This window comes from Vidua macroura, chromosome 24 (genome assembly GCF_024509145.1).
Source record: "Vidua macroura isolate BioBank_ID:100142 chromosome 24, ASM2450914v1, whole genome shotgun sequence".
NCBI classification, from domain to species: domain Eukaryota; kingdom Metazoa; phylum Chordata; class Aves; order Passeriformes; family Viduidae; genus Vidua; species Vidua macroura.
In genome coordinates this window covers 5926645-5944321 of record NC_071594.1, presented here as the reverse complement: position 1 = coordinate 5944321, position 17677 = coordinate 5926645, and the positions used below count along the sequence as shown (strand labels likewise).

General features: G+C 56.5%; 2 protein-coding genes across 2 annotated transcripts in view; one reads left to right on the top strand and one right to left on the bottom strand.

The window, feature by feature from the left end:
* The first annotated feature begins 68 nt into the window (after window positions 1–68).
* On the top strand, window positions 69–3744 carry LOC128818541 (ubiquinol-cytochrome-c reductase complex assembly factor 2). The gene is made up of 4 exons (XM_053997961.1): window positions 69–266; window positions 2430–2504; window positions 2800–2869; window positions 3567–3744. The coding sequence occupies exons 1-4, from the start codon at window positions 129–131 to the stop codon at window positions 3659–3661; spliced, it is 378 nt and encodes a 125-aa protein (XP_053853936.1). The 5' UTR covers window positions 69–128; the 3' UTR covers window positions 3662–3744.
* Window positions 3745–4703: 959 nt separating this feature from the next.
* Window positions 4704–17677, bottom strand: part of ITPR3 (inositol 1,4,5-trisphosphate receptor type 3) — a 36208-nt gene continuing 23234 nt past the window's right edge. Inside the window, exons 34-58 of the mRNA XM_053997958.1 lie at window positions 17532–17652; window positions 16684–16868; window positions 16425–16573; window positions 16147–16255; window positions 15915–16005; window positions 15534–15703; window positions 14920–15094; window positions 14648–14832; window positions 14181–14381; window positions 13728–13838; window positions 13145–13240; window positions 12866–12967; window positions 12536–12622; window positions 11867–11977; window positions 11260–11452; window positions 10374–10499; window positions 9784–9956; window positions 9527–9691; window positions 8848–9040; window positions 8393–8488; window positions 7905–8029; window positions 7534–7699; window positions 6497–6657; window positions 5886–6047; window positions 4704–5592 (exon numbers count right to left, since the gene is read on the bottom strand). Of these exons, the coding sequence (XP_053853933.1) occupies window positions 5524–5592; window positions 5886–6047; window positions 6497–6657; window positions 7534–7699; window positions 7905–8029; window positions 8393–8488; window positions 8848–9040; window positions 9527–9691; window positions 9784–9956; window positions 10374–10499; window positions 11260–11452; window positions 11867–11977; window positions 12536–12622; window positions 12866–12967; window positions 13145–13240; window positions 13728–13838; window positions 14181–14381; window positions 14648–14832; window positions 14920–15094; window positions 15534–15703; window positions 15915–16005; window positions 16147–16255; window positions 16425–16573; window positions 16684–16868; window positions 17532–17652 (3522 nt within the window). The 3' untranslated portion in view covers window positions 4704–5523. The remainder of the gene's footprint in view (window positions 5593–5885; window positions 6048–6496; window positions 6658–7533; window positions 7700–7904; window positions 8030–8392; window positions 8489–8847; window positions 9041–9526; window positions 9692–9783; window positions 9957–10373; window positions 10500–11259; window positions 11453–11866; window positions 11978–12535; window positions 12623–12865; window positions 12968–13144; window positions 13241–13727; window positions 13839–14180; window positions 14382–14647; window positions 14833–14919; window positions 15095–15533; window positions 15704–15914; window positions 16006–16146; window positions 16256–16424; window positions 16574–16683; window positions 16869–17531; window positions 17653–17677) is intronic.

The window sequence follows — 17677 nt, the reverse complement described above, 5'->3', positions numbered from 1 at the left end:
GGCACCGGGCGCCCTTTGGGACCCGCCGCCCCTCAGGGCATTTCTCCCCCCTCAGGCATTCCCGCCCTGCCGCGCCCGCACGTGACCCGGCGGCGGCGCCACGTGAGCGGCGCACGTGACCCGGCGCCATGGCCGCCAGCCGGTACCGGCGCTTCCTGCGGCTCTGTGAGGAATGGCCGGTGGAGGAGACCAAGCAGCAGCGGGACCTGGGCTCGTTCCTGCGGCAGCGGGTGGCGCAGGCCTTCCGCGAGGGCGAGAACACGCCGGTGAGGGGCGGGAGGGCGGCACCCGCGCGGCGCCGGCCTGGGGAGGGCGCGGGGAGCGGCCCGGCGGTGGCTCTGAGGGGGCTCTGAGGGGGCTCTGAGGGGGCTCTGAGGGCTCGGCGCTCACACGCGGCTCTGCCCCGGGGCTCGCTGGGCTGCATGCCGGCAGGAGGCTGCGCTCGGGCCTCCCTAAAACTCCCTCTTGGAGTGTTAGGACATCCTGAGGTGGGAAGGAACGGAAGCCCCAGGGGTGATGGAGTCCTGCTGCTCCCGGCTCCTCCCGGGCAGGGCAGGAGTGTGAGCGCACGGCAGCCTTTGGAGCGCACATCCCGGGAATACCGGCCACGGGCTTGTGCTTCCACGGGGCAAACTGTGCCCGGCATACCTGGGATGTACCTGGGACAAATGATTGGTAGCCAGGACATCAGGTTGGTACCCAGGACCACCTGGTTTGTACCTTTGACACCAGGTTTGTGACCAGGACACCTGGTTTGCACCCAGGATAAATGGTTTATGCCCAGGACAATTTGTGACCAGGACAGTTTGTACTCAGGACACCCGGTTGGTGCCCTGGACAGATGGTTTATACTCAGCACGCCTGGTTGGTACCCAGAACAGCTGTTTTATCCTCAGGATAACTGGTCTATACCCAGTTCTTGCACCCTTTACGCCGTGTTCTTTGGAGAACCCCGTTCCTGTGGTTATGGGAGTGGGGTACAGGGCTTTGGGAATTTGTCAGCCGTGCTGGAATCCAGTTAATTCCTGTGATCTCCTTACCTCGAGGGTGGGATGATGGGATGCTGCAGCACGGCCTGACACTGATGGAATGCAGCGGTTTTACAATTGAATTCCGCCTCCAGCTGTAATTCTGTTGGAGTTTAGGCTTTGCTGCTGAAATAAATTAGGGAATCTGATGCCTGACTTGGCTGCAGACCATCCCAGGCGCGGAGGTGTTGCTGCAGAATGCAAATGTGCCCTTTCTTAGCATAAAAACATTGTTCCAGAGATGCGGTTTCGACCTCAAGGGGCCATTAGAGGCTCCTAATCCTGTACTGGTGACCAGAATAGTCTGCAGCAGGCATTTTGGGAAGGGTTTTATTGCTTTTCCATATGCTCAGGACAGCTTAATGTGTTGCACCAGTTGGCTCCAAGATCCCAAAGCTGCCACTGATCCTGGAAATCTGAATTGATGCCTGCAGCAGTGGTAGCAATTTGTGTGTAGAGAGGCTGAATGTGCTGGCAGGAGGAGCTTCTAAGAGGGGAACTAGAGCCACAGGGCTTCTTTAGCCATCTGATGGAATGAGATTTGCTGGATTTCCAGGGGAGGGATGCTGTTTGTGCCACCCTTGTAATGGCTGGATCTGCTGGAGCCTTGGCAGGGCCTGTTTGGGCTGCAGGGCACAGGTGGGGATCACCTGCAGGGGGATGTGGCTGTCCCTGTGTCCTCTCTCCTGCAGAGACCTTTTCCTTACTCTCCCTACTTTGTCCTGACACTTTCTCTTGGTGGTATTTTTACTCTTGACCTGTTTCAACCATTCGTGGACCAACATTGAGGTCTGGGGTGAGCTGGGCTCATTGTACCAAAAAAAAAAACAAACCAAAAAAAAAGAACCCCAAACAACGGGGAAAACATTTTAGACTGGAAAAGCAGCTGAGAAGGGGCTGTGCTAAGCAGAGACATTGGCTTGAGCCGGATCTTCCAGCTGAAATAGAAATCCAGTTACCCTTCAAGCTGTTCCTTGTCATTTGTGCTGATTTCCCTAATCAATTACAGGCTATTTTTAGCCCCCGACAGGGAGTCCTGGCACCTTGTCCTGGGTGATTCCCTGCCATGAGGCAGGTGACAGAAGTGGCCTCGCAGCAGGAAGGGCCACAGATTTCACAGCACCAGCCAGTGCCGTTCTCTGGGGCCGTGTATTCACTGCCAGACCTTGCTGATGCAGAGTTTCAGATCCATTCTGGAAATCCCAGCTGTTGTTATTCCTGCAGGCTGAGCTGGTGGGAGATGGAGGGGAAAAGCCTGGAGCAGGACAGCAGATGGACAGTATCCAGCAGTGCACTGGGAATTCTGAGCTGCTCCTTCATGGCCGCTGTCCCTTGGAACGAGGAGGGTTTTTGCTGTGGAGGTGTAAAACCAGACTTGTGTGACACTTGTGTCCCCTGCAGATCTCTGACCCCGAGGCCTGTGACCAAATGTACGAGAGCTTAGTCAGGATCCACACCAACTTCTACAAAAACAAGGTGAGAGCTGTGGCACCGGCCACTGCCCCTCTCTTTGGAGGGGAGCCACCACCTGCTGCAGGATTCCTGGGAATGGCAGCATTCCTGGAATGCCTGAGGGACAGCTGAGGGGTGGATGCAGCCGTGCCTGTGGTCACCCAGGGCAGCTGCTGGGTGAACAGGGCCGGCCTGGTTCTTGGTGTGGATGAACAGAATCCCAGCTGAGACTGCGCCAGCTGGTGACACTTGCACCTTTTTCATGCACTACAAGTGACTTCTCTGTCTCTGTCCCTCCTTTTCCTGCTCTCCTGGGAAGTACCCACGCCTGAAAGACACCACCTTCACCGGGGTGACAGTGGAGAATTGCAGGACGGTCCTGGCCACAGGTACTGCTGCTGGGCTTGCTCTGAGAGGGCAGGGCAGGGGAAAGGGACATTCTGGGTTTTGGGGTGCTACCTTGCATCCCTCCTCAGCCCCTGGCACTGGAGGGTGCCAAGGGGCTGCCTGCAATTCTGTGGAGGTGTTGGATGAGAAGTGTGTTCAGCAATAACTCAGTTGAGGAGTAAGTCAGTATTTTGGGGTGAAGAATCAATTGGATTTTGCACTGTCAGGAACCATAGAGGGTTTGCAAAGGCTCTGTGGGGTCAGATGTGTGTGGAAGGAACACGTTTGCTACGTCAGCCCAACACTGAGCTCAGCTTCTCTTTTCACCATCTTCCAATTCCCTTTGTGCTCCTTCTGTGGCAGACCTTGGGAAGGAGTGGGTGCCCCACGCAGCAATGCTGTCACCACATCCCTTATGAAGGGCAGAGCTGGGAGCCAGAGCAGTTTTGTTCTGCTCCAGTTCCTAACTTTGATTGCAGTGCGTGGAAACTGAGTATCAGCTGTTAGTGATAAGAGACTCCCTGCATTGATTGGAAGGGAAACCAACCTCGCCTCGGGCCTGGAATGAAAATTCATTAAGAAGAAAAGTCAGGAAAGGAAATTAGATGGAAGGCAGAGCTGCTTTAAGAGGGTTTCATTCCTCTGCTTTCCTGCTTATCTTCCTCTGGCCCCATCTCTGTCTCCCTTCTCCTTTTGCAGACATTCTGAAACAGATGGAAGACAGGAAAAAAGGGACGTGGAAAAGACTGCGGGAAAAGTTCTCTGCCAAGAAACCCGAGGAGGACTTGATGTGAGGGCCCAGCTCTCAGCTTCTCATTGTACATATCCCTGAAGCTCTGTGTGTTGCCATGATGAATAAAACCACTTATTCCTCTTAGCAACAGGATTTTTGTTCAGCCCTACCCTGTACGTTCTTCATATTTAGTGCCTCCTTTTTTTCTGCTGAGAATCTGGGGCAGAGCTTAACACATCCATGCTGGAGCAATGGAGGGAAGGGATCTTTGTGGTGTCAAACCTGGCCCTTTGTACCTCAAAAAATGGAACAAGCAGGAGCTGCCCAGGGGGAGGAGGTGCAGCTTTAAATGTTCTTGTGAAGAGAACAGAGAGGATGTGAAAACCTCTCTGTGCTTGTGTTTGTGTGTTAGCCCAGGGACCAGGGCAGTGCAGGGAGGGAGAACTTTAATCACCACATTTATTTTCCTTTGGAGAAGACGAGAGGACGGAGGGTGACTTTGCCATGGTGACAGTGGAGCACTGCACGAGTTTAATTGAGATTTTAATCAGCTGCTGCAGAGCTGCTGCTGCTGGAGGAGCCAGCTCTGTGCAGATTCCCCCCAGCCTGAGAAGAGGGATGTGTGGGTTAGTGCAGAGCTGAGGGTGAAGGCAGGATTAAATGACATGCTGCTAGATGGAGCCATAAACACATTTCAAGTGTTCTGCAACTTCCCTGTTATGGGCTTTTTTATTCCTTTTTAGAGCTTTACTGCTTTCATCAGTGTCTGTTCTTGGGCTTGGAGCTGGGGCTGGCTTGGGAAGGATGAGTGTCTGGAGCAGAGCTGTGCCAGGGCTCCACAGCACCAACAGCTGCTCCTTTTTATGGGTTTCAGCAGTGATTTCCTGGCAGGCAGTGAAAGAATTTGAAACTGCAGCAGGCTCTGGTCCAGAGCTCCAGGAACCAAGGCTGGTGCTCGTGGTGGCTCTTCATGGCAGCGCTTGGCAGGGGATGTGCAACACCTGGAGCTTGGAGCAGAGGGCTGGGGAGCACCTTGGGTGCCAGCCCTGCTTTGGGTTCTGTTTGACAGCCCCATCACACACCAGAGGGCACAGGGAGGGGACTTTCTTTACCACGTTGAAGTTTTTATTATAACATGATTCTGTATTTAATTTAGTTAAGGCAATTTACACTTCAGTTCTTAAGTAACAACGGTAACAACTAAAAAACCAAAACAAAACAACAAAAAAAAAAAGGTAAAACATGACACCAGAGATGAAACTAAAACACAGGACACCCCTTCACAGTGAACTCCTGTAAACCTGCAGGCTCCTACTACTGCTGCCCAAAGACCCTTGGTCCACAGAAGGCAAAAGACTTTTAGCTCCCACTAGGACAAGCTCAGCTCCTCATCTGGCAAGTTAATTAAATTAAATCCACCTCCTTGAGTTCAGCTGCTCTTTACTGCACCACAGGATGAAGAGAATTCTGTAAATGGAGAGGGGTCAGCGTGGAGCAGGCACAGCAGATAACGAGGGCTGCTTGGCAAATATCCACAGGGACAAGTGGCACTCGGAATAAGTTAAATAGTGCGGCCCTACAGCTACTTACCCCACAGCCGAGGGGCTGGAGCACATGGAGATAAAGATACAACCCTCCACAGTTGCAAAATAAAAAGAGTTATTGCAATGAGGAATGAAAGTCCTGTATGGTTTATCTTCCTACGAGGGTGTTAGAAAAACACCTGGGCCCAGGTGTGGGGTGGGCTCCGGCCTGTCCCTGCTCCTGGCATTGCTTACAAGCACTCTAAGGGAGATGCTGCCTGGGAAGCCCTTTCCATGTGGTCCATTGTCCCCAGGCAGTGACAATCCATGCCTGGAGCCCAGGGAGGAGCAGCCTCCTCAGCTGACACAGGTGCAGTCCCTCGGTGGCTGGAGCTGTGTCTCAGTGGTTCATGGTGTTCTGGACATCCACAAACCCCATCCTCTGCCTGCGCTTCCGCTGCTCCGTCATCTGCAATTCCAACAAGGACACGCTGAGGCAATTCCAGGCCCTCCTGCTCTTGGATGTGCTTCCCAAGCGTCTGACTGTGCTGCTTTGAGCCTCTGCCAGCAAACTCTGAGCTGGTGAGGCACTTCCCAAACCCACGTGTCCCAGGTGTCCCCAATTCCCCCAAAAAAGAGCGGCAGGAGCCCTGCGCTTGTCACTGTGCTGCCTTGGGCAGGACCTGCCTCCCGCTCCCTGCCCTCAGTGGCTATTTTGGGAAGGACAGAGGGTTCCCACAGGGGGTTTCCCATTTCCCATACCTGTTCCTTCAGCTCATTCAGCTGGGAGGTGAGGTGGGACACGAGCTTCATGGTGGTGTTGAGTTTGTCCTGCAGATTGCGGATCTCGTTCTGCTCCCCTTCCCCTTCATTGCTGACCAGAGACATGGCTCGCATCCGGGGGAACCAGTCCAGGTTCTTGTTCTGGGAACGTGACCACAGACAAGGGGAATTGGGGTGAGAGGTCAGAGAGGAGGAGGGAAGGAAGACAGGGTTTAACAGGCAGCCTCCCTGTGCTTAGAGATTAAAGAAACGCTCTTTGCAAAAATCTGCAATTTTCCTATGCATGGTCCATTTCTAGGCTGGTTCATGAGCTCAAGTGCAGGAGTTTTTCTTTCCTTGCTTTCCTTTCCCTCCCTTGCCTAGAAACCCCATTGAAGCCCCACTCCCTGCTTGGCTCAACCCTTCAACTCACGGGGCAAACCCTCAAACAGACCATGTGGAAAAAAACAGCAAAGAACGATCTCAGGCACTGCACCATTAGCCAATATTTTCCAAAAGGACTTCCCAGAGCTGTTTTCCCTTGGCCAGCCCCTTGTTCCTGGGGCAGGCAGGTTGGGATAGCCAAGGAGCTGCCCCAGGGGCACCTGTACCTTGATCATCTGTGCCACGTAGCTCTCGGGGCCGGTGTAGTCAGTCTTGTTCTTCACCCGCACCAGCACGATGAAGTACAGGTAGTTCCACATGTTGTGCTCGTATTTGATGTGCTCCTCAAAGGACACGGTCTTGTTGTCAAACTTGTCCCTTTCCAGCCCTGGGAAAGGCAGGGAAGGGTGGAGGAGGACAGGGAAGAGATGGGGAGGGGAGGAGGTGAGTGAGCAGCAAACATCTGGAAGGAAATTCAGCCCAGTGCATCCCCTCCTAAAGGCGACATTCAATAATTAGCGGCTTTCAATAATTAGCACAGAAACATCCAAACCAGCTGGGGGTTCAGGAGACTTCTGTTTAAAAGCACAGAATCAGAGAATCATGGAATGGTTTGGGTTGGAAGGGATCTTCCACCCCCTTAAGGTATCCCAGGTTGCTCCAAGCCCTGTCCAACCTGGCCTTCAACACTTCCAGGGATGAGGCAGCCACAGCTTCTCTGGGCACCTTGTGCCAGGGCCCCACCACCCTCACAGGGAACCATTTCTTCCCATGTCCTGCTGGCTCTGCCTCTGCCCAGTAAAATAAACCCAGAGGATCTTTAGAGGAAAAAGCAGAGAGATTTACTGGGGGCTTTCTTTTATTTTCTTTTTTTTTTTATGCCTACTGCTGTCTGAAAGGATTCCAGAGCATTTTGTCTATTACATTTCCCCAGTGATATGCTGCTTTTTTCCCCCCCACTGGCCAAGGGAAGGTCTCAGCAGTGAGATGCACAGTGACAAGAACCCCTCAATGTGGGGTTCATTAGCAGGGTGAGGAACAACTCCTAGAATTTCCCTCATTATCAGGGTGAGAAACAACTCCTAGAATTTCCCTCCAGCTGTGTCCTAGTTTAAACCCCTCCCAGTGCAGTGACCCCTCAAGGCACAGACTCAAGTCTTGCAATGATAAATAAAAACCAGAATCCATCTGAAATTATTTTCCTTCCCCCAGCCTGGGAGGAGAGGAGGAGCTTTGGGGCAATTCCTGTATTCCCAGTGCTCACCACAAATAAAACAGGTGGTCTTCAGGATCTCTTCCTTCTTCTGTTTCTCGCTCCTCAGGTCAGCAAAGGTGTCAATAATGACCCCAAAGATGAGGTTGAGGACGATGATGATGACGATGAAGAAGAAGAGGAGGTCGTAGACAACTCGAGCAGGGAACAGGGACTCCTGTAATGGATGAGAGGGAGAATTGGGCGTCTTGCACAGCCCTGCTCCAGCCAGCCCTGTGACACAGCTGTGCCTGAGGCACCAGGGGAGGAGGAGAACGTGAGGGATGGAGCTGGATGTGTTGCAGCTCCCAGGAAGAGGGGCCAGCAGTGACTGCAGCAGGGTTTGGCAGAAGAAGGAAGTCCCAGGTGCTGTCCCCACTCACATCCTTGGAGGGTTTCCTCAGGATGTCCCCCACGCCGCCGCCGTTGCGCAGGCCGTGGTTGAGGACGGTGACGATGCACATGAGCAGCGTGTCACAGGCACGTTCCCACTGCTCCGGGTCGGCTTCTGGGGACGAGAGCAGGGCAAGGACTCAGAGCACGGGCAGAGCACCAGCCCCTGGCAGTGGCATGGTTCCAGCTGCAGTGGCAGTGACACAGGAGCAGCTGCCTGTTGTGATGTCCCAGCCAGCAACATCCCAGCAGCTCCTCCAGCAGCCAAATGCTCCTGCAGCTCCCACTTCCTTTCTGATTAAATGAATCCACCCCAACATTTTTTATGCCAGGGTCAGTGCAAAATTCACAGGCCTCTTGCCCAATATGTCCCAGGAAGAGGATTGTGTTTCTGCCTTGGAAAAGCTGGGATTTTCCTCAGCTGGCTGGCAAATCCACGCTGCCACGCACAGCTGCCATTTCCACGGGGCTCTCTTACCTTCCAAGGCAGTGGGTGCAGCAGAGCAGCTGACTTTGTCACTGCTGCACGACTCCATGAAGGTCTCCACGTTCCTCTGCATCCCCAAGGGATCATCTGCAAGGAAGAGACCCCAGCGCTGTGAGAGCAGCACCTCTCCCCAGGAAACCACTGCCATGGGCTCCCAGGAAGATGCCAACCTTCCTGGGAAAAACTTGCCTCATATTCTCCTACTTTTTCTAGGCCCAGAAGCTTTTTCTCAGCGTTGAGACCCCGCAGAGCTGACCCTTCATTGGTAGCTCTGTGCCCCCTTCTCTGCCACCACTAACCCCAAAGCCTGCTCTGTGCAGCACGAGTGCAAAGCTGTCCTCTCTGCGACCCCAAAACCAGCGCTCCCAGCGCAAAACCCACACAGCACACCCTGAGATGTGTGTGGAGCACCCCACAGTGTCCCACCACCCCGAGCGCTGCCCAACCTTTGGCTTTGCTGTCCGGCAGCCGGTCCACCTCGAGGATGAAGTCATCCTTCAGGAACAGGAAGCCCACGATGGAGAAGAGGTAGACGAGGATGAGGGCCAGCAGGGCTGTCAGCAGGATGGAGCGCCCGTTCCGCGTCACGCTTTTGATGACATTAAACAAGGTCTCCTCACGGTAGATCAAGTCAAACAGCTGAAAGGACCCAGGAGCAAAGAAATGCTGCGGGGTGCCTCTCTTGATAATGCCTGGTCTATCTATATCCCCTTTTATCCTGAGATCTTGGATCGCTCAGCAGACCTTGACTAACTTTTCTCACAAAGCCTTTAAGTTTCCCATCTTACTGAAGGGAAGCAGAGAAGAATGGATGACTTATACACAGCAGGAGAGCCAAGAATAGGCCACATGTACCCTGGCTCTGCCCTCGCCAGCTCACGTTGCCTCCCAGCTGACCCAGATAAAGCACACAGCATATTAGAAGGAGAGATACAGCCCAGGACCAGGAGTGAGACAGCAATAGATACTGTCAGGAGGCAGAAAGCTCAGCCCATGCAAAGATTAGAGCACAGGGAATTGTTCTCTCCGCTATCAATCAGCCCCTGGGAGGTGTCACAGGAACCTTCCAGCTCCTAAAGCAGCAGCCAGGCTGCCTGTGCCCCCAAGCACCTGAATTTATCATACCAAGATGCTGTAGAAGAGCTCGTGCACGAAGAGCCCCAGGACGCTGGTCACGATGTAGCCGACGTGGTAGAGGAATTCCACATCCATGATCATGGCCTTGTAGCCACGGATGAAGGTGCCTCGGTTGCCCACGAAGCTCACCACGAACACGATCTTGTTGGTCAGCTGGGGACAGCCAGAAACGGGAGGGAGTGGGGTTTGCCGTGCCCTGGGAACGCGGGACAGCTTCCTGATCCCCCAGCAGGTGGAGAACTCACATTGAGAGCCCCCAGGATGTTGAGGGTGAGCCCGATGCCCAGGTAGTAGATGGAGCGCAGGATCAGGGCCACCAGCAGCGGCCTCACCCCGTAGCGCTTGGTGAACAGGGCCATGATGGAGAAGCAGATCAGGATCCAGAAGAGCAGGGAGATCAACGGGGAATCCAGCACTCCTGGCAAGAGGAACACATGGATGCTAAAGGCAGGGGCACTGCTGCTGCCAGGCTGTCCAGCCACACTAATGAGCTCTTTATCAGAAATGCTGATGCTGCACTGCAGGATTTGTGTGGGTTCAGATGGTTTTTACTGATACATTTTCTAACATCTTTTATCCGAGAGCTCAGAACCACTGTAGGTGATGGAGGCTACATCCATCACTGCTCCCCGCATTGTACAAACAGGAGAAGGGCAGCCCAGGAGAAAAGAGGTTTCCCTGAGAAGGAAGGGGTGGGAGGGCTGGAAACTGAAATCCTGAAATCCTTTATCCAGCAGAAAGGACCTGGGGTTGTAGGAGCCCAAGGATCTGCCTTCATCCAGCCCAAGGACCTGCTCCTTCCACCCCGAGGAGCAGCAGATGCTGGGGCACTTACCCATGGAAGTGGCTTCCACGTAGGGGTAGAAGAAAGCAATGATGATGTTGATGAAGACGGCCAGGTTGAAGGAAATGCTTCCCCAGAGCGTCATTCTGCGGGAGAACCAGTACATCAGCGGCATGCCTGGGGGGAGAGGAGGCAACACACAAACCTCAGCCAGCCTCGTGCCAACCGGGTCCTCCTGGAGCCCCTGTGCCCTCCTGGAGCCCCTGTGCCCTCCCTGCCATCCCAGACCCCTGTGGGCTCTGCAGCTGCTGCCCCCAGACTGACCCAGCCTCCCACCTTCTTCAAACCATTCATGAAGTGTTTTGAAAACATCCCTGCTCATCTGTTAGGAGTGCACCTTCCAAGTGGCTCTGCTCACATTCCTTGGTTTCCCAGCCCTCTGGAAACCTACTCTGAGACCCTGGAATCAGGTTGGTTCTGTCCTCCCTCACAGCTCCTTCACTACTCCTCAGCTGCATCCCAGTAGCCATATTCTGGTTCCTGGGATTTACAGCCAGGATTTCCACCCTGGAAGCCCCTGAGCAGGTCTGCAGGGGGCAGAGAAACAGGTTGTATTTCCCATGTGCAGCTACAACTCTGGTTTAGGGGAAGGCAACTGAATGGGCTTTCCAGGGAAAACACCTCAGCTGGAATCCCAGGGAACGTGAGCAAGGTGCCCCTCAGCCTGTGGAGAAACTGCTCTGAGAGCAGAGAGGAGCCCCATGGCTGGGATTTTAACCCTCACTCCCTGCACTCTGCCAGGTGTGTGGTGCTCTGCAGAGCTCGGGCAGCTCAGCAAAGCCATTCCCAGGTGGGAATTCCTGCAGCCCTTTCCCAGCAGGAATGCCCCCCACATTCCCACCGGGGCAGCCTGGGGGAGGCTCTGCCTTGCTCTTACTGCGCAGCTTCTTCTGCCACTCCATCTCGTTGTGCAGGAAGGAGGACTGGTCGAAGAAGTCGCTGACTTTGCTGCCCTGCTCGTCCTGCTCCGTGGTGGTGAAGAGCCTGTACTTGGTCTCCTTGGTGAGGAACTCGCAGATCCCAGGCACAGGGAAGATGATCTGCTCCATGCTCCGGTCCAGCCGCACGATCTGCGGGAAGCAGAGCCCTCAGATCCTGCCCTGCTGTGTTTTTTTCCTCCTTCCCACATCCAGCTGTGCCTTCCCCTCCTCCTTCCTGCTCCACAGGGTACAAATATTGTCAGCCACTCATTTAAAAGCTTCCAAACTGCCCCGAGCAGAGGCAGCCCTGGCTGGGGTAAGTGGGAGTGTGGGAATGGGGGAATCCATGCCAAGGATGAGGCTGCTGGATCAGCTGCATCCCACTGCTGCTGGGAGAGAAGGGGAGGGTCCAGGGGGCTGCTCATCCCTCAGTTCCTGGAGCAGCACGGGGGTGGGAAGAGGGGACAGCTCCTGGTGCAAAATAATCGGATGTGAGGCATCTGGAGCCAGGTGGGATTCATGGAGCAGGGGCAGGCTGGAAAGCCAACGGCCAGGAGGTCTTGCCTCGATCTGGGACGTGTGCTTCTCGTAATAAGCCAGCGGATCCTCCTCTTCCTCCTGCACTGGGGCCGTTGACTTCAGCATCTGCGACAGCTGCTTGTTGTTAAGGCTGAGCTGGATGGGGAGAGGGAAAGGGAGAGGATGAGGATCCAGCCAGAAGCTGGATCTGACTGTTCCCACAACGTGCCTCAACACCTCCTGCAGCTGATGAGGTTTTCAGGGAAAAGCAAATGAATTAAAGCTTCCATGAGGGGTGCGAGTGCTCCCTGCGGTGACAGACAATCGATTCCCTGCAATAATTACATCCAAGTGCTGCTAATCCACAAATTACAAACCAGTGCTCACAAAACCCCCGGGGAAATCACATTCCTGCTGAATCTTGTCGGGATCTGAGGTACCTGGGCAAGGAACAGCAGCAAAGGACTCGGCCCTTCCCTTCTGAAGGGAAGGGGGGAGGTGGGTAAGGGCAGGACCCCCCCGGGGCCACCAGGCTGTGTCACCCCACAGCAGGGCACACACACCTTTGGGCTTTTCTGGCTAAAAGGTGTCTCTCCCTCTTTAATCCCCTGGGGAACACCAAAATCCATCAAATCCTCAACAACAAAGCCCAGGTGGGCTCTGCAAAGGCTTTTTTACAGCCCTGCAGCTTGCGGGGGCTGTGCCTCTCCATACCATGGATGAGATTCCCTCCTCCTCCTCCTCCTGGATTCGCTTCACCGGCTTCAGGAGCTGCTGCAGAGACTTGTTGTGTCGGGAGAGCTGGGAGGGGGACAGGGATGGTGACAGTGAGCACAGGATGGCAGGCAGCCACCAGCAGACACGGGAGGGGACGTGGGGCACAGGGGGTGCAGGATGGCCAGCGAGCCATGGCTGCTCCCCACGGCCAAAGGCACATTTGGCTCCCCAGGGAGGCCGATCTGGCTGAAGGAAATGTGCATAATTATGGAGGAAAAAGTGCAGCCCGTGAGCACAGCCTGGCAGGATGCTTTTACAGCTCCCTACCTGCAGCGCCAGGATATAAATGTTGTGTCCAACTTCCCGGGGGGAAACCTCGGCGTTCTCACACTCCTCCTCCTGCAGGTAGGCCTTCTTAATCACATCCACCTGCAAGGCAGCACAGGGGCACTGAGCTCCTCCCCACTCCCTGCTTCCTCCTCCAGCCAGGATTTGGGCAGCAGGAGCAGCAGTGGGGCAGGGCAGGCAGGAACTGCAGCACGACCCAGGGCAGAGGACGTCCAGCTGTGGGCTGGGAGCTCAGTGGGACATTCCCAGTTCCCTCACCAGTTCCTGGGGACGGAGGCTGATGAGGATCCGCTCGGCGTTTTCGCTGTCGTGCCTGCTCTCCATGAGGGCCAGGAGGAGCTTGGAGGCATTGTCCTGGTGAGGAGAAGCCCTTGGTGAGGGGAGCTGTGCCCTGCCACTGCCCAGGGCTTTGGGGTGGGCAGAATTATCCTGTGCCCCCGCCAACTCCCTTGTGCCAGGGGCATCTGAGTGTGGTGGAGATGCCCCAGCCCTGCCCCACCGAGCCCATCTGCTCCCACACCCGAGGGTCTGACACAGGCAGGGTCCCCTCCAGTGCCAACCTCACCCCACAGCACACCCCGTGACCCTGCCAGCGAGTCCTTGCAGTGACACACGCAGTGACACACAGAGTGACACGCAGTGACACACAGAGTGACACACAGAGTGACACACAGAGTGACACACGCAGTGACACACGCAGTGACACACACAGTGACACGCAGTGACACACGCAGTGACACACAGAGTGACACACGCAGTGACACACGCAGTGACACACACAGTGACACGCGCAGTGACACAGGGACACGTCCCCACCACCCCAGCCCAGGCCTCCGTGCACCTTCAGCTGCAGGACCAGGTCCATCCGGTACTTGCAGAGGGGGCTGATGTCGTTTAGGATCAGGGCCGTGATGATGTCGATCCCGTTGGACTCGTGGGTCACGATGCAGCTCTGGGGGAGTCGGGCAGTGTGTTATCCCACAGATCCTGCCAGTCCTCCCTCCAGCACAGCCCTGGTCTGGAACACAGCCCTGCCTGTGGCCCTGGGCCCCCAAACCTCCCCTCTCCCTGCAAAGAGCCCTGTTCACACCACTGAGTTATTTACCCCCCCATCTGCATCACCCCATTTTGCAGCCAAGCAGCAGCTGGTGACCTGTGCAGGAACGCTGTGACCTCTGCTGCCCACGTGCTGCTCCTGCTCACACTCTGAACCCAAAACCTGTCCCTGCTTCCCCCACATCCCCGCCAAAAGCTCCCCTGGTGTGTGAGGAGGTTTGGGGAATGAGCCCCGGACCTGGTTCTCGTGGCAGGGCCCCTGGCAGTACTCGGTCAGGGTCTCCAGGGTCTGGGTGATGAGGGCCACGTTGTACTCGTTGATGTAGAGGCCGAGCAGCCCCAGCCCGCCCGTGGTGCTGCCACACATGATGTCCAGGAACTGCAGCGTCTCACACACCAGGTTGTAGTTGGTTTTGTTGTTCTGGCACCGCAGGAAGTTCTGTGGAGCAGAGCCCAGCAGTGGGGTCCTGATCCCTCTCTCCCCACACCCTCCAGCTGCAGTTTGAGGGACATTTGGGCTGGGACTGCCCCTGTAACCTACAGACCTCAGTCCCACAGCCAGTCCTGCCATGAACTCCTCCCACAACCCCAAGTTGGATGGTGCACCGCACATGGAGAAACTGAGGCACAGAGCTGCTGGGTGCCACAGCATTTTGGGGCCAAAAACTGGGGCAGATCCCAACCTTCCCCTAACCCAGCACCAACCTGCAGGTCGCGGTTGTGGTTCTCGCAGAGCAGCTGCAGAAAGCGCAGGATGGGCTCCATGATCAGCACCGTCACCCCCATCTCGTTGTTCTGGCCCTGCTCCCCGGGGTCGTGGCCCTTCCTGAACCCCACGGCCATCGGGTACCGCGTGGGGGTGCCGGGCATCAGGAAGGTGTCTCCTCGTCCTGGAGGGAATTGTCCCCTCATCGGCTCAGGCTGTCACCGAGCCAGTGCTGGCCCTGCAGAGGGGACAAGGGGACACAGCCCCGTACCTTTGGTGCCAGGGTCTGGCTCGTCCTTGTCCTCGCGGGGCTTGTTCCCGATGTCACTCATGTTCACCGACACCGTGGACTTGGTCTCCTGCTGCGCCTTCTTCATCCGGTCGTGCAGAACCTTGAAGAACTTCTCGGACTTCTTGTCGCTCGTCATGAGGTTGTAAAAGGATTTCTGGTGAAAGGACACTCGTTCAGGTCCCCACCACGGCGTCCAAAGTGTCCCTGCCTGTCCCTCTGGGCAGCAGCCTCAGCGCTCCAGACATTGCCCAGGATGACCTGCTTTTTGCTGGAGCCCCACTGGGATTTGCACACACCATTTTTCAGCTTCCCTGTGACAAAGGGTTTGGGATAACCCTGGACGTCCCCCACAAGCGCTGCAGCCCTGAGCCATTTTAGGAATTCCCGGCAGAGGGCATCAGCAGAACTCCAGAAACAACCTGGAACCACCTGCTCTTCCCACAGCCTCCAGCCCTTCATCCAGCCGTGGAGCTGGGAAACTCAAAATCATCACATTTCAGCACAAACAAGAGGTGTTTTGGCCAAACCCACTGCTCGAGGCTGAGCACTGGACCCTCACACTGCCCACATCAACCTCTGCTGCCCCTCAGCACCTGGATCTCAGTGTTGCCTCCATCCAGCAGGCGGATGGCCAGCAGGATGCTCTCCTGGAAGATCTTCTCGTTCTTGGTGTTCATGATGAGGTCAGCCACCAACTTGGTGGCCCCTTCGCGGTCCAGCCGGCACTGGACAGCGGCGATGGCCGACCAGTCCTGGTCCTGGCCTGCGTGAGAGGACAAGGAGGGATGTGATGTGCTGCCAGCACAGAGCCAGCACAGCTCCACCACTGCCGGGGCACCTCAGTGCCATCCCTTCACCTCCCCACATCCTCTGCTCCCGTGGAGGTGGAGCCATGGCAACCAGCCACAGACCTGGTCCCATCGCTGTTTGGGAGCTGGGAATTTGAGGGGAAGGGGCAGGAGAGGGGCACTCACCTCCCCCAGCAGCGTCCCCCATCTCCCCCTTGGAGCTGGACCTCTTGTTCTGCAGGTAATTGTTCATGAGCATTTTCCGCAGCAGGTTGCCCTGCCAAGGCAAACAAATGTCACCAGTGTCCCCGTGCCAAGGTGGGGGCCAGGGCAGAACCAGCTGAGCACCCCTGGGTGCCCAGGGTGGGCTCTGCCAGCCTGGGAGTGGGGCTGCATGGACACAGATCACGGCGCTCACCCTCTCTCCATACTTGTTCCTCTTCACCAGCATCTGCTGCAGCGTCCTCAGCACCTTGATGCAGAGCTTCTCCTCTGTCTCCATGAGGTCCTTGGTGTGCTGCACCAGCCTGGCACAGCAAAGCCATTGTCACAGAGCTGGGAGGGACCCGGGGATCCCTGAGGGAACCACCCCCAGCGCCCCTCCAGGCTGCAGGCACGCAGGGATGCACAGCCCACCCAGGATGAGGGTCCCAAACCCTTCCCAGCACCCCCAGGGCAGTCCCAAACCAGCCTCACTTGGACAGGAACCCCCCGCTCTCGCATCGCTGGAACGCCTCCGTGCCCTCCATGAAGAGCAGCTCCGGCCGGTGCAGGACATCCACCAGCACGGACAGCTCGGCCTCCACCAGCGGCTTCAGGCGATCCTCCAGGGCGCTGATGATGTCCTGCAAGCCACAGCACCCCCCTTCAGAGCCGGGGGGGGACACACGAGAGAGGGACCCTGCAACACCAGCGCCCTCCTGCCACCTGAGCCCCGCCACGCCCTGCCCTGTACCTGCAGCTTCTCGATGATGTTCTTGTAGTCCCACTGGTTGGGGGTGGTGGACACGCGGGGGAAGGTGCGTGTGGCCGCCTTGTAGCTCGAGGTGTTCCTCTGCACCGTGCTGGTGGAGCTGCTGTTGAGCAGGGAGCTCACGTGGGCGTCCAGGTCCATGGGCAGCGCGATGGAGCGGCTCTTGGCTGCGGGACACGGGGGTGGATGGGGTGGGCACAGCCGCCACCCAGCTGGGTCCTGCCACCCTGTCTGGGCACCCCTTCACCAGTGTTCAGCAGAGATTTGGGGTAAATACACCAGTAAACGCCTCCAGGCCAGTACGGGCTGGAGTGTTCCCACACATCCCAACACCCACAGCCCCACGCAGGGTGGAAACTGGCGCCAGCCCCAGTTTTTGGTTGGGAAAGCCCAGCGTGGGGAGGCTGCAAACACCCTGCCTGGAATTCCAAAGGGAAATCCCCACCCAGAGCCCAGCCACCAGCAATCCTTTCCAGGGTGACTCAGTGCTAACAGCCCTCAGCCTGAGTCAGGCAGCTGCACACCGAGGGCAAAGTCCTGGCCAGGGAAAACCACTGTCAGTGCTGGCTTTGTGTCCGGCCAGGAACACACCAGGGAGCTCCCAGCCAAGCCCAGGCTCTGGTTATCCCCACATTACCTTGGGCGTGCTGAGATGAAGCTCAAAGAGAAGCACATCCCAGAGCTGAGTGTCCCCATCCCCAGCTGGCAGCCCCTCACCGTGGTGTCCTGCCACCCCCACAGGAGGGACAGGGTGTCCTGCTCGCTGCTGGGCAGAGACAGCCCAGGGTGGCCCTGTCCCCTGTCCCCTGGGCACAGCAGCAGCTCCTTACCGACCATGGCCAGCGTGCGGATGCAGGACTCCACCGAGCTCTTGTGCTGCTGCTGCAGCCACGGGCACTCCAGCAGCCTCATGGTGGACTGGAGAAGCTGCACCACGATGGTCTGGTGGGTCTGGAGGAGACAGGAGTGTCAGCAC